General features: G+C 51.6%; 1 protein-coding gene across 1 annotated transcript; it reads left to right on the top strand.

Annotated features, from left to right (window-relative positions):
• The first annotated feature begins 837 nt into the window (after nucleotides 1-837).
• On the top strand, nucleotides 838-11,350 carry LOC111139018 (SLAM family member 9-like). The gene is made up of 6 exons (XM_022491107.1): nucleotides 838-886; nucleotides 4,873-5,223; nucleotides 7,596-7,868; nucleotides 8,141-8,482; nucleotides 8,587-8,853; nucleotides 10,969-11,350. Exons 1-6 carry the CDS (start codon nucleotides 838-840, stop codon nucleotides 11,040-11,042), a joined length of 1,356 nt encoding a protein of 451 aa, XP_022346815.1. The 3' UTR covers nucleotides 11,043-11,350.
• The last annotated feature ends 3,035 nt before the right edge of the window (nucleotides 11,351-14,385 follow it).

The raw sequence follows: 14,385 nt of genomic DNA, 5'->3' as shown, positions 1-14,385 counted from the left end.
GAGTAGTGCGATTGCTGGGTTGTAGGGTAGCTTGAGTATGAAGTCTTAAAGAAAAAATAGCTATGGATAATTTTTTTTATGCACAAAAACCATCTTCAAGGAAATAAATGATAATGGGGAAGTCTTATTGCCTGGGAAGTAGTTGCTAACATCATAACTAAGCAGCAGAGGCATGATTCAAATCAGGAAGTGTCATATCCACTCCAGTGCTCCCAGCTCTGAGCCATTCCGGGCCTGCTCTTCTCTGCCTGGTGACTCAGTATCTGCCCATGTGCTCAGCAACCATGTAGGTGAGAAGCCCCTGCTATGCGCCGACACTGAGCTAACCACTGGGAATTGAAGGATGGGAAAGGAAGCCTAGGGTGCGGTGGGTGAGGCAGGGGCAGAGACTAGGGTGACCCAGGAAGCAGATTTGCGGGAGCCAATGTACAGGGCTGAGAAATCCTAAGGGGTTTTGGGGGAGACTCTAGAAACAGTCTGTGGTGACTGGAGCCCAAGATGGGAGATGTGGTGACATGGCATTAGGTCAAGCTTGACTAGAAGCAAGAGAACAGGAAAAGCCTCTTCTCCCGGGGCTGTGAGTCTGACTTCACCTTGTAGGGGATGGGGGAGCTTCTGAAGGCTTTAAAGCACGGCTGAGACATTGTCAGCTTTGACTTTTAAGTCGTAGCTCCCCTGGCCTTTCTCATATATCGCCTCATGTCTACATCCTGTGACTTCAAAGCTACATGCAATTACTGCGGTAAACTCTAGAAAGAGGAAATATTTGTGGGCTGACAGTTATACATTCACAGCTGGTCAGCTGTCCTGAGGCAGGCCATTCTGCTGGTGACTACTATGGGTCTTTCTCTACCAGGATTCCTCCTCTTGCTTGGTCTTTTCACAGGTAAGTCTGTCCCTGCCATTGCCTCCCAGGCACCTCTACCTGCTGCACATTTCTCTTGCCAAGGGTGAGTTTCACTGAAGGTGCTGCCTCTCTGGGAGCCAGGCTGTGTGTGTGTGTGTGTGTGTGTGTGTGTGTGTTGCACGTGCTACCATTTCAGACCGTGCGGGCCCACGCTGTGTCCTTGTCATGCTCACATTTCCTCTGCTAATGAGTCACAGGGAGCCCTGGGCATCCCCACACAGGTGGATGGTGGGGGCATGAGATCGAGGACCTGCACTATCTTCATCTTGCCATTTCAGTCATTATCCTTTTACGTCTCTTTGCCTCTCCTCCCTCTCCCACCAGCCCCCGGGAGAGACCCTTCATCATGAATTGGGCTTACTGTGTCCCATAAATGACTTCAGGAGGGGATCTCAGCCTGGCACTTAGCGGCTGTTTCTGTCCCTTTAGATTCTTACTGCTTGCTCCTGTCCCTGAGGACCTGAGCGGTGGCAAGAAATAGGCTTGGGAACCAGAGTTGGGGAACAAAGCGTTTGAGAAGTCTGCGTGAGGGGCTAGGCTCTGGTCTTGCTTTTGCTTTCATTCTTCATCGGGGAAAACCAGTGTGTGTCATTACGAATGTCACCCGCCTTGGGGTAGTCCCCACCCTACTCTTTAGGGGGTTCTCCTGTAAGCCTGCTGGTGAATCCCTTGATACATTTAAAACTTGGCAGTGAAGGGAAGGAAAAATTTTTCTTTACCCTTGAGATCTCCTACCTGAACTAAGAACTAAATTTATGTGAGACAGATTAACAGGAGAAAAAAACCCAAGGTTTTATGACATGTGCATGGGGGCCCAATAATGAAATTGATTCCTAAAAGAAATGATTGAAGAGGCAGTTTTTGTACTTTTTAGATAAAGAGACAATAAATCTGTGAGGAATTGACAGGACAAAGAAAACTTAACTCTGGGCACTTCGATTAGTAAGGAATTCTGAACAGACTTTGGGCTGGGGGAGTGAATTAGTAAAAAAGTAACCAGGTTGTTTGTAAGCGTTCTTGGCTCTAACTTTCCCACCCCTGGTGATCAGGCTTCTCCTTACCTCCTGGTCCAGGCAGGCTGCCTTTCACACGGGAGATCTGTTTCCTGCTTTCAGGGAGCAGCGGAGGGTCTGAGTGTCCTTGTGTGGACTGGTTCCTAAGCCACTTATTTAATCAGTAGGCCCCAGTGGCCCATCTTGGGTGGCCTGCCCTTGTCACCTATCACAGTTTATAAAGAACATTTACCTAAGTTTTTTTTTTTTTTTTAAAGATTTTTTATTTATTTATTTGACAGACAGCGATCACAAGCAGGCAGAGAGGCAGGCAGAGAGAGAGGAGGAAGCAGGCTCCCTGCTAAGCAGAGGGCCCGATGCGGGACTCGATCCCAGGACCCTGAGATCATGACCTGAGCCGAAGGCAGAGGCTTAAGCCACTGAGGCACCCAGGCGCCCAGAACATTTACCTAAGTTAAACAACAACAACGACAACAACAATAACTCTGATTCCCACAACAGATTTGTGATATAGATAAGGCACACTGGATTACACATATTTTATGAGGACAGACGGAGGCTCAGGGAGATTAGGGGACGTCTTCTGGTGCACAGTCTAGAAGGCAGCACTGCCAGCTGTGGGAATACAGTGGTGCCGTGGAAACTCGGAGAGCAGTGTCCTCGGCCACGGTGGCGGAACTGGCGTGGAGATTCCTGCGAGGTCCCCCTCATCCCCACTTTCCTATCCCCACACAGAGCAAGCTCATCTGCTTGGCGTCCAGGCCAGGTGCTCTATGGTCCCCGCCCACAGGGGCATCCCCGGGGCACATGGCCAAATAATGGGTAAGACAAGTCCTGCCTTAAAAAATGTTCACAGTTCAGTTCAGTTCTGGAAACATCCATTGGGGCTCTTGTGTGTCAGGTCCTGTGCTGGATGTGGAGTGGGAATGGGGGTCAGCAGGTCCCTGGGAGGGATTAGGTACGATGAGAGCCCATTGCTGGCCACACAGCATGGTTGACGGAGCACCGTCTTTGGGGTCGGGTGAACTTGGATCTTCATGCAGACTCTGCTGCTTCTGAGCTGGGGACTGGGGGCAAGAGTCTTAAGCTCTTTGTGTGTCAAGATGTTAATCTTTCAAATGGGAAGAAGAGCCCCCACCTTACAATTTTCTTGGGACGTCAGATAAGAGAACGTGTTTACCCTACCGGGCACGGTGTCTGGCATTGGGATTCATGTCCTGATCTGATCCCTCTGTGTCTCCCCTCACTTGGATCCAGAAACAGGATTCAGACCAAGAGTTTCCACACACCCGCACGGCAGCAAACCCTGAGGCTAACGCACCCAGATACTCATTCCCATCCATCTCTCTCCTTGGAGAGCTTGTGAACTATGCGGAAAGACATGCATACAGCATCTGTACGAATCCGGGTGAAGTAAATGCTTAAACCCAAATAAGCCAACAAAAGCGCAGAGGCTAAAGGAAACCAGGGTGGGCAGGACTGGACTGGAAGTATGGAGCCCAACCCTGGAGGAGCCCTTGAATGAGGCCTGATGCGTTACTGCGTCTGAGGGTGGGAGGAGGAGCCACACTGCTCAGTCGCCTTGGGGTTCCCCCAGCCGGATTTCAGGCCCTGGGCCCCACGTGGGGCGAGGAGGGTGCCGCTGATGCCCACACCTGCCGCCCTGCTATGCTTCCCGTCACTGTGCACGATTCTCTGGGTGCAGCCAAGGTAGCCCCACAGAAGACGTGGACGCCAGGCTGTTGAGTGGACTCTGGTTGGGGGCACAGAATGCAGACCTGCCCCCAGCTTGGGGTGCCCAGTCCCCCAGGACAGCAGCCCCCTCCCACCCCTTGGACCCACACCTACCCTCCCAGGACTTCTTGGGTCAACTTGGCAAAGTGACTCACCACCTGGCCCGGGAACAGCGATGCAGCGGGCGGTCTTGTGTCCCACTCTGAATCAGGACCCAGATCCTTCCTGAGCCACTCCAAACCACTGAGCTGCACACCTGGGTCAGTTTCAGATTTTCTGTTCCTGGGACAGCGTGGCAGTGTTGCTAGAATATTCCAACAGTCACACGACTGAGCACTGGTTTTTTGCATTTCTCGATGAGGGTGCTGGTGAGTTTCGGTCAGAGCGCGAACAAGGTGCAGTCACCAACTTGTTCCAGTGACATCAAGAATCTTGAATAACATTTAAGCCCACAAAGTCCTGGAAGATGGCACTCCCTGCTTCACAGGTGAGAAAGCCAGGACTCAGAGAGGCATAAGTCACCTCCCAAGATCATACAGCTAGTACCTTGCAAGGGTTTGAACTCGAGCAGTCTGACTAGTGCCGTGGTGCTTCTGTTCTTCTCCCGAGTAGCTTGGTCTTGAATGACTGTCCCCTGACTCCCCTCCAACTTGCTTGGCCAGCTCAGCACTAGCCTTCCTTCTAGGAAGATGTTCGCAGAACCCAGGTGGAGCCTCAGAGCTTGCTTCTGTTCAACACAGACTGAACATGCCGTGATGTGGATGCTGCAGGGTAGTGTCTGCTCCGGTGGGGCTGGGCTAACTGAGTTCTGATCTGATTGCCTGGATCAGCAAGAGGGTGGCTCAGGGTAACTGCAGAGCTCGTCCCCCAGGCACCTCCCAGGAATTTCCTTTCTCTCCGTTCCACTCAGCATCTGCAACCCTAGCCCAGCCTCTATGAATTATTTTATTACATGTGAATTAGTTACTGTAAATGCTGAGGAAGGCCACTTCGCCATGAAGGGAAGGGGCTGACTTGTGCTCCTGTTCACCAGCAGCCAGCTGTTGTCACCAGACGTAGCCAGCTCTGTCGTCTGGGGCAAGCCACGCCATTTCTTTGGGTCTCTGTGGTCTCATCTATAAATGGGAATAATCATCCCTTCCCTGACTCTCTCAGGCCTGTTGTGAGCCTCTGGCTTAGTTGGGCTGCCCTTGAAGCTTCTGATCTGTGTCTCTGCAGGGACAGGGGTTTCCGGACAGGACCCAGACCTTGTGACGGTAACTGGGACCCTAGGGGGGTCTGTCACTCTGCCTCTGCAGCTACAGGCTGGACAGCCGGTGGAGAGCATCTCTTGGATGTCCCGTTCCTCCTCCATGGCCATAGCCACCGTAACCTTGGCAGAAGCAGGAGGGCCAGACACCTTCCACCAGGCAGACACCCGGTACTGGGGTCGTGTGAGTGTGGTGGGGCCAGGCTACTCGCTTCGGATCGGCAACCTGAGCTGGAACGACGCGGGGCCCTACCGAGCCCACGTGAACCTGAGGGGCTCCCGCATCACCCACACCCGGGAGTACCGACTGCAAGTGCACGGTGAGTGTCCCGCCCGCGGCCACAGGTGTGGGGCGGCACCCGTCTTTCAGGCTTTCTCACAGGCTTTCCCACATCTGTTTCAGTAACATTTACGGTTTTCCTGATTGCAAAGCTAACAATGCACGCTCACTGTAAAAAACACGAGAAACCATGTGAAGTAGAGTTGCCCGGGAGCATCTCCTGAACAACGTTAAGGCCCAGGATGTGGCCCAGGCTGTGGCCACAGAGCCCCCGGGGTCTGTAGTGGGCAGAGAAGGGACCTCAGCCCTGAGAACTCAGTCACGCCACAGCCTTCTTGAGCTTGCTCGAGGCTGAAGTGGGAGCAGTCCGTCGGGTGAGGGGAAACTCCTGGGAGCTAGATCTGCAGACGTGCGGGAGTGCTGGGGTCACACTGCTTAAAGGTACTTAAGGGTTGTTTCAGGAGGGAAAACTGTAACAGAGACACCAGAGGTGGGGCAGGCGCCCCAGCAGCAAGGAGGGCGAGCTGATTCAGCCAGTAAAGATACAAGAAGCCAGTTTTACATTCAGACCGCTTATTACTCATACAGAGCGTGAAAGAGTAACCTGGGTCCCTTATACCACAAAGAATGACAAAAGGTGCTGGTTGGCCACAATGCAGGGGCCGGAACACCCCATCGCCAGAGAACCAGCTCTGGGGGATGGTCTGCAGTTCTGTTCGGAGCAGGGAGCCCCTTCCTCAGGAGTGCATCCCAGGGGAGACTGTGGGGTTGGCGGAAGGGTTTTCGGCATGTCAGGGCCACTGTCTTCTCCTGTTCTGGGAGGATCCCAGGGCATTTTGCTAGGACTCAGATCAGCTGTGGTTCCAGTCTTTGCCCGAGGGACATGGCCGAGGTCGCGAGGGGCAGTGGCCGAGCCGCCCGCCTCCCCCACAGTGGGAAGCAAGAGGGTGCAGGTGCGAGTGCGGACAGACACGGGGAAGCTCGCCGATGGAGGGAGGCAGAGAAGCTTTTCAGCCTGAGTCATGTGTTAGGAAATACTCCTATTTGATGAGGCAACTTCTTTAGTGTGAGAAAATGGACTTGCTTCCTGGGGAGAAAGCGTTTCTGCCACAAATCAGGCCTGGGTTCTCAGACAGCTCGAGGGCACACCGGGGCTTTGGGGACCTTGGTGGGACTAGGCTGGTCCAGGGCTGGTGGGAGAGCCCCTCTCGTCGGCCCCAGCGAAGCGGAAACAGTGAAGGTAACAGCCCGCAGCTCGTCCTTCTCAGGGAGCTCTCCAAGTCACTGCGACCTCACGACAGCCCTGCAGGCAGCTGCCGGAGATGGGTTCTTCTTCGGTGCTGCCAAAACCAGTCTCAGAGAACAGTCACCCGGAGGTAGAAAGTGGCAGAGCCAGAATGAGAACTCAGCCCCCTGATGCCACATCCTGAGTGTCTGGTTTGTCCTGTGTTAATGGGCTTGAGCTAGAGAGGATGCTGAGGGGAAAGGGGCCTGCAGGGGGAGTCACGGAGGAAGGATCTGGGTTCCAGAGGACCACGCGGAGGGGAGGCAGCCCAAAGTCACCCAGCCTGCCTTCTCCCCAGGGGGCATTCTGGGTGGTGGGCCCTATTTTTGCCCAATTGAGCTGCCCCTGGGGCTGCCATCAGGCGGCAGGAAACAGAGCAGCCTTCTCCCACACCCGTGGCTCTGCTGAGCCTGTCCCGTCCACTCTCTCAGCGACTCTTCCTGTTACTGTCAAACTCACTGGCTCTGGCCTGGGGACACAGCCAGAACGTGGAAACCTTAAGGAAGCATCTGAGCTCCTGGTCCTGGGGGAAAGGGGTGGGGTGCAGTTTGAAGGGAGTACACGGGAGTGGTGGGAGAGCCCTTAAAAGCCAAGGGCCAGATCTTCTGGGAGCCTCGTTGGGCCTCTAGGAGCTTGGGCATCGGGGGCGCTGGAAGTGTCCTGAAGAGACCCCTCCTGGGAAGAGATGTAATCACAACACGGTTCTGTGAGGTGTGTACACACGACCTTCATGTAGTTAGTGCAGGGTGGGAACCCAGGCTTGGGGGGCAGATCCAATGGATTTGGGTCTGGACAATCCTCATTTAATAGACGGGACTCTGGACAAGTTACACCTGAAGCTCTCTGAGCCCGTTACACAGAGTAGGTGCCCGACCTCTGCTCCCTACTTCACACAGTGGTTCTGGGAATCAGTGATGCTCTGCGGCCAGGCCTCGTGAAACCCGAAACTTGCTCTGCGGCCAGGCCTCGTGAAACCCGAAACTCTCCAGTAGCTGTGGGCAGATTCTGCCTCCGTTTCTCCTTGTGCATATTCAGGAGGAGGCAGAGTCTTGGCCTCAATGCGTCGTGTCTTCTGCCCTGTGAAGGGAGGCCACACAGTCCTTGGTTGGTTCATTTTGTGCCCACAGAGCAGCTGGCCCAGCCCCATGTCACCCTGAGCTCCAGGGTCGGCGAGAATGGACACTGTATCTTCATCCTGACGTGTGTGGCCGACAGCAGAAGAGGCTCTGTGACCTACAGCTGGCTACCTCTGGGACCCCGGACGGTTGTGTCCCATGGAGGGTCTGTCCTCAGTGTTTCCTCAGGGCCCGGGGACAGGTCTCTGACCTTCACCTGTATGGTCAAGAACCCAGTCAGTAACAGCAGCTCCCTCCCCGTCTCAGTGCCGTCCTCATGTCCAGGTACCTGGGACCTGAGCACACTCTGTGCCCTGGGGCTCTAAAGTGGACAGAGGTGGGGCGCAGGGTCCACTTCAGGCCCCGGGGAGAACACTGTTGAGGGAGTGGGCTGGGTGCGTTGGGCCAGTGTGGTCAGGGGAGGGTGGGGAAGGCCCACCGGAGCCCGTGTGGACGCTGGAGGGGTTTGGGCAGGAGGAGCCCCACCAGGCCTGGGTGGCCCTGAGCGCATAGGGGAGAACCTGGCATTGAAGCTGTGGTTTTCCGTCTGTCTGCAGGGCCCGAAATCCTGGCAGGGGTGACCGTGGGGGAGACAGTGACCGGTCTCCTCGGGGACTTGGCCATTTTGCCCCTGGAGTTCCTGGCTGGGCAGGAAGTGGAAAGGGTCACCTGGAGCTCTGGAGGGCTTGCTGCCGTTATGCAACGAGGACCAGGAGGCCAGCCCGTCCTGGCTGCCGGGACTCAGGGACTGAGCAGCAGACGGTGGCATGCCCTCCGCGACAGCTACTCTCTTCAGATCGGGCCCCTGACGCTGCAGGACTCCGGCCTCTACAGAGCCTTGATCACCCTGCAGAGTCCCCCGATCAACATCACCAGGGATTTCACCCTGCATGTCTATGGTGAGGGGTGTGGAGGGCTCACGTTTGAACTTTGACCTTTCCTCTCTCCCCTGCTTGGCCAGACCAGAGTCTGCTCCGAGCTGGAACTTTCCTTCCTTGCACAGAGAAGCTACAGGAGCCCAATATCACTGTCAGCTCCCAGATCATGAAGGATGGGGCCTGCTACTTCACTCTGATCTGCTCCCTGCAACGGTCTGGAGAGGACGTTCAGTACAGATGGGCACCCCTCGGCCAGGGGGCAGTTATGTCCCACGGAGGAACCACTCTCCACGTCTCCTGGAGACCGGGGGCCAGTGACAGCTATCACTGCACTGCCAGCAACCCGGTGAGCCAGAGATCCAGCTTCATCCCCGCAGGGCCACTCTGCTCAGGTAACCCCTCCCTGGGGTGAGCCCTCCTCCCTGTGGGGCCAGGTGCTCAGCACCTCCACCTGCCAGTCCTCCTGGTGGAAGGAAAGCAGGGAGCATCTCTGGGGTGGCAGGAAATGCGGGCTCTGGGGCCACCCTCCCAGGATGTCCAGCCCCAGCCTCCATGACTGGGCACTCACCTCACTCTTGGGACTCCCCGAAGGAAAGAGCTTCCCCCATCCCACGCAGTCCTGCCCAGCCCACTGAGGAGGTATCCCAGGCGTCCCTGCCATGTCCTCAGTGAAGCCTGGAGCTGCTGTGAGATGGAAATCCCAGGCTGTGCCCCTCCTGCGTCAAGGGCAGTGACATAGTGACACAAACTCATGGTGTCCCTTGCCTGTTCTCGGCCGCCTCCTGAGCATCTCTCCGCTCCCGTCTCTGGTTCCTTACCAACCACTTGCTCCTCCACCTTTGTGGCTGGCCTGCCCTCAGCGGCCTCTTCATTGCTAAGTCCAGGGGTCACTCCTCACTCGCGTTCTCCTCAGCCCGCTCTCCTCGGGGCCCTGGGCCGCTGGCTCCTGGGGGGTCTTCTCTTTGTATCACAGTCCTTTAGGGTCCTGTCCAGGCCTTTCTGTTGCCCCGGGACAGAAAGCTGGACGTCATTAAGAACCCCCGTTTCCCACTGCTGCCTGCCTGTGCTTACGCTCCCAGTTACTCCAGTCTCTCCCCTCTGGATCCCCTGCTGGTCACGCTGCTCAGGGATGAGTTCTGAAACAGAGATGCTCGGGTTACTTTTCTGCTTTAAACCTTGTGGTGTCTGCCCATCATCAAGGTATAAAAATATTATCCCCTCTACATTCATTTAAGCAACTCAGGATTACAGGGCATTTATTATTATTATTATTGTTATTTTAATTGAGATATAGTTAATGTATAATATTAGTTCCAGGTGTGTAACACCGTGAGTCAACATTTATATCATCATGAAATGCTCACCAAGATGTGTCCCACGCAAAGTTATTACAGTATCATTGACTGTATTTCCTATGCTGTACTTTTCACTCTCATGACTTATTCCTTGAAGGAGCATTTTATAACCTTACAGAGCATTTTTTTTTTTTGAGAGAGAGAGAGAGAGAGCATGTGTCTGTGTGCAAGTTGGGGTGGGAGGATCAGAGAGAGAGGGAGAGAAAATCTAAAGCAAGCTCCACGATCAGTGTGGACCCCAATGTGGGGTTTGATTCCCTGACCCTGAGATCATGACCTGAGCCAAAACCAAAAGTCAGATGCTTAACTGACTGAACCACCCAGGCGCCCCTTACAGAGCGTTTTTTAAAAGATTTTGTTTGTCAAAGAGAGAGAGAATGAGAACACGGGGTAGGGGAGAGAAGGAGAGGGAGAAGCAGACTCCTCACTGAGCAGGGAGCCCAATGCGGGACTCGATCCCAGGACCCTGAGATCATGCCCCGATCCAAAGGCAGATACTTAACTGACTGAGCCACCCAGAGCATTTTTCAAAAAGATTTTATGTGTAAGTCAACTCTATGCCCAGTGTGGTGCTTGGACCCCTAACCTTGAGATCGAGAGTTGCATGTTCCACCAACTGAGCCAGTCAGGCACCCCCAGAGCATTTTTAAGGTGCCTTGTGTTATTCTAGGAATTGAGGGTAGAGAAAAAGAGGTCTGGATGGATGGGCGCTCCTCGGGAATAGCCACAAGGTGCAGCTAACCCTACTAAATGATTTGGCTGGGAACTGAGCACGTTGTATTAGGGACTTCACCTGTGTCTGTCTTCTCCTTTGAATGAGACCAAAGCTCATTTTCATCCTCTCTATATCTCCAATACACAGCATGGAATAGGCCTGGAAAATGTGAATCCAACAGTGATTCGGGGAGCAGCCAGTGCTGGGTGTAATGGGGCACGAGGAAACGTGGTAGTTGGCTGTGGACACTGATGTTCTCCCTGCCTCTCCATGGGGCCCAGAGGGCAGTTCATCTCTGTCCCCCAGACTCAGCTTCCTTAAGGGCCTCCAGTCCCCTGAGTCCTCTTGGAATCTCTTCCCCTGCCTGCCTGTCTTCTGTCTCTTGTCTTCCCTTCCTTTTACCCCAGTGGCTAACCTGTGGTCATTGTTTCATTCAGCCTCCTTCCTACTCTGCTCCTGGAAGAAGGAATTTCTTCTCATTTTGATCCTGGGAGCTTTGCAGATTGAGTAGATTGACTCTGACAAGGGGAGAAGCCAAGAGGACTGTGGGAAGGTGTCACCCTGTGATACACAGAGATAAAGAATTCTGTCCCTGAAGCGTCACCTGCCACCATCTCCTGGCGAGAGAGAAATCAGTCCCTGTTAATACATAAAACCTATTTCATTTACATACAGTTCAAAATTGCCAAGAAACTGCTACGTATCTTCTGTTTAAAATAACCTGATTATGTTTTATTTAATCACCTTTTAGAGTGTTCAGACAGAAAAGAGGACTTATTCATTTATCCATTTAAGAAAAGTTGCATGTTTGTGGGGCGCCTGGGTGGCTCAGTTGGTTAAGCCTCTGCCTTCAGCTCAGGTCATGATCCCAGGGTCCACATTGGGCTCTCCACTCAGCAGGGAGCCTGTTTCCCCTGTTCTCTCTCTGCCTCCCTCTCTGCCTACTTGTGATCTCTGTCTGTCAAATAAATAAATACAATCTTAAAAAAAAAAAGGTTTGTGAGATGATTAAGTTTTGTGAATATACGTATTCATTTTCTGTTAACTTTGAAGTAAATGGGCTAAGAGAGCCCAGATTGAACTTAAATTTCATCTTCTTGGAGCAGCCTTTTGATCACTTTATTTATCCAAATCTTTCCTCTTATTCATAATCATTGTACCCAGCTCAATTTTGTCAAAATTATCACAATTTGTACATACGTATTTATTTGTTGGATTTTTTTTTTTTTTTGCTCACTTTCTGTCTCCCACACAAGATGTTTAGCTCCAAGAGCTGTATCTGTTTAGTTCACAACAAAAATTTGATGGCAATAGAGTGCTTAGCTTATGGCAGATACTTCAATATTTTTTGAATCAATGAATAACTAATGGATGAGAGTTAAGAAACTTTTTTCTTAAGATCCAAGGACTATCAGATTTCATAATCATTTGGGATCTGTACCAGTGTGTGTGTTTTCTTTCTGCTTTTGATAGAGGAGGAAGGAAATGGAATCCTTATTCTGAAATTTCTGTTGTCAGGCCATCTCAGGCAACCACTTTGGCATTCAGATTATGCTGAGCTGAAAACAGTCAAGGCTCAAAAGACTTAGGGAAGAAGCTTTGACAACCCCCAGTCCCAAGAATTTAGACAGAGGACCAGCTTCAAGAAGATAAACATCACTATAGATAACTACAGTATAAGAGGAACTAAGGGTGGCAGACAGGGAGGAATTTAGCCAATTCTGTTAAAATTCCTCTCCAAGTCCCATTGTTTCTGTGCAGCCCCGTAGACATTTGTTTTTACCATTTATTCTGTTTCCTCTTCCTGTGAATTGACTTCCTTCCCTTTGAAGTCCCAGACCCTATCCCCTTCTCTTTATATCAGGACGACATATATTCCCCATTTTGCCCGTCTTTGGAATTTCCGTGTATATGTGGATTTAATTTGTACAAAACTAAATCTGATTTTCTCCTATCACTCTGTCTGTGACAATGTGATTCTTTGTCTAGCTAGAAGGATCTTGAAGAGCAGAGGAAATTCTTCCTTCCCAACATCTACTAAGGAGTTTGCTTGCATCTAAGTAGTTTGCTTGACCCTCTGTAATGGGTTTCTCCCACTGCAGTCACTGAAATTTTAGAAGCACAAGTCCTCTGGCCCAGACACACTGACTTTCTTCCTTGCAGGTCTCACTGTGTCCAGAGTCTTTGTATGGACTCTGCCCTCGGATCAAGCTCTCCTTTCCTGTAAGGAGTTCCTACTTACTGGTAGACTTCAGCTCAATCATCATTGTGTGGGAGAAGCCTTCCCTGATCCTGGCAACAGCCCCCATTACAGGTTATCCTTATACCATGCATCTTTTTGTTTATACAAGTCATTGTTGCTGTGGTGGTATTTGGAGATAATTTGATTCTTGGCTTCTAAAATGGAAACTCTTTTCTCTCTCTAATGCACCAACTACAGGAAAACTTCTCTGTTCTTTTCTACTCAAAATGAACACATTTGACACTAAATGTGTGGCTTTCCCCCTTACACCAACCAATTCTCCAACACCAGCTAGGTGTCCTACAAGTCAATGAAGATTTGACACTATTTACTTAGTGTCAGATCCCACAAGTGAAGGGCTCAGTCCCAAAAGACTGCTCCCACTTCAGAGGCCAATTACAAGCCTGGGCCAGCCATACTTCTGACCAAGGTTTATGAGGTATAGTCTAAGGCTTCCATAACTCCCTCCTGGGGATCAAGAGTTTGCTAGAATGGCTCACAGAACTAAGGAAAAACAGTTTACTTACTACATTACTGGTTTATTACAAAAGGAAACATCTCAGGAATAGTCAAATGGAAGAAATGGACAGGGCAAAGTATGTAGGGGTGTGTGTGGAGTGCCTGTGCTCACTCTAGGTGTCCCACTCCCCAGAACCTCCATGTGCTCACCAATCTGGAAGCCCTCTGAACCCCTCTGTCTGGGATCTTTTTATGGAGGCATCATTATGTAGGCATGATTGATTAATTACCGTACATTGGTGACAGAATTTTATCTCCAGCCTCTCTCCCATCCCTGGATGTTGGGGGTAGGAGGTAGGGGATTTGGGAAAAATAGGGCTGAAGTTCCAACCCTCTAACCATTTTGTTGATTCTCCAGGCAACCAGCCCTGAGGCTATCCAGGTGCCTCCAGCCACCAGTCATCTCATTAGCATACAAAAACCCACTTATCTCTTTGAAGATTCCAGGGATTTTAGGAGCTCTTTCGGAGGAACCTGGGAGGAAGACCAAATCTATACTATTATCTTTCAATTTCACAGCCTCCCTCAGAATTAACCACCTGAAGAATAGAGACCTCTGTTTGATCACTGCTCTATTTTCTGTGTTGAGCACAGTATCTGGTACTTGGTGGTACTCAGTAAGGAATGCGTTCGTGGTTGAGTGAATGCCTGCCTCACATGGTACAGACACCTTCTTTCCTCCCCCACCAGAGTTTCTGTATTTATGAGCTGTATTAGCAGCTCCTACACCCTAAACCACACAGCTTTGGGTGCTGCATTTGATGGACCTTGACGTGAAAGGTGGCTTCCTGACCCAACACGCGGGTGGTTTCCTTTACCTCCTGACTGAGCTCATGAGGTGAATGCTTTTTCTGCACATGAATTTGGAAAGGTTCCTACTGAGAGTCCAGGCTTCAGATCTCCGGGTATCCCTGGGCCTGATTTTATTTTATTTATTTTTTAAAGATTTTATTTATTTATTTGACAGAGAGAGATCACAAGCAGGCAGAGAGGCAGGCAGAGAGAGAGGAGGAAGCAGGCTCCCTGCTGAGCAGAGAGCCCGATGCGGGGCTGGATCCCAGGACCCTGAGATCATGACCTGAGCCGAAGGCTC

Source organism: Enhydra lutris, unplaced genomic scaffold (genome assembly GCF_002288905.1).
Source record: "Enhydra lutris kenyoni isolate GAN:26980312 unplaced genomic scaffold, ASM228890v2 scaffoldscaffold94, whole genome shotgun sequence".
NCBI lineage: Eukaryota > Metazoa > Chordata > Mammalia > Carnivora > Mustelidae > Enhydra > Enhydra lutris.
This window is presented reverse-complemented; position numbering and strand designations above follow the sequence as displayed.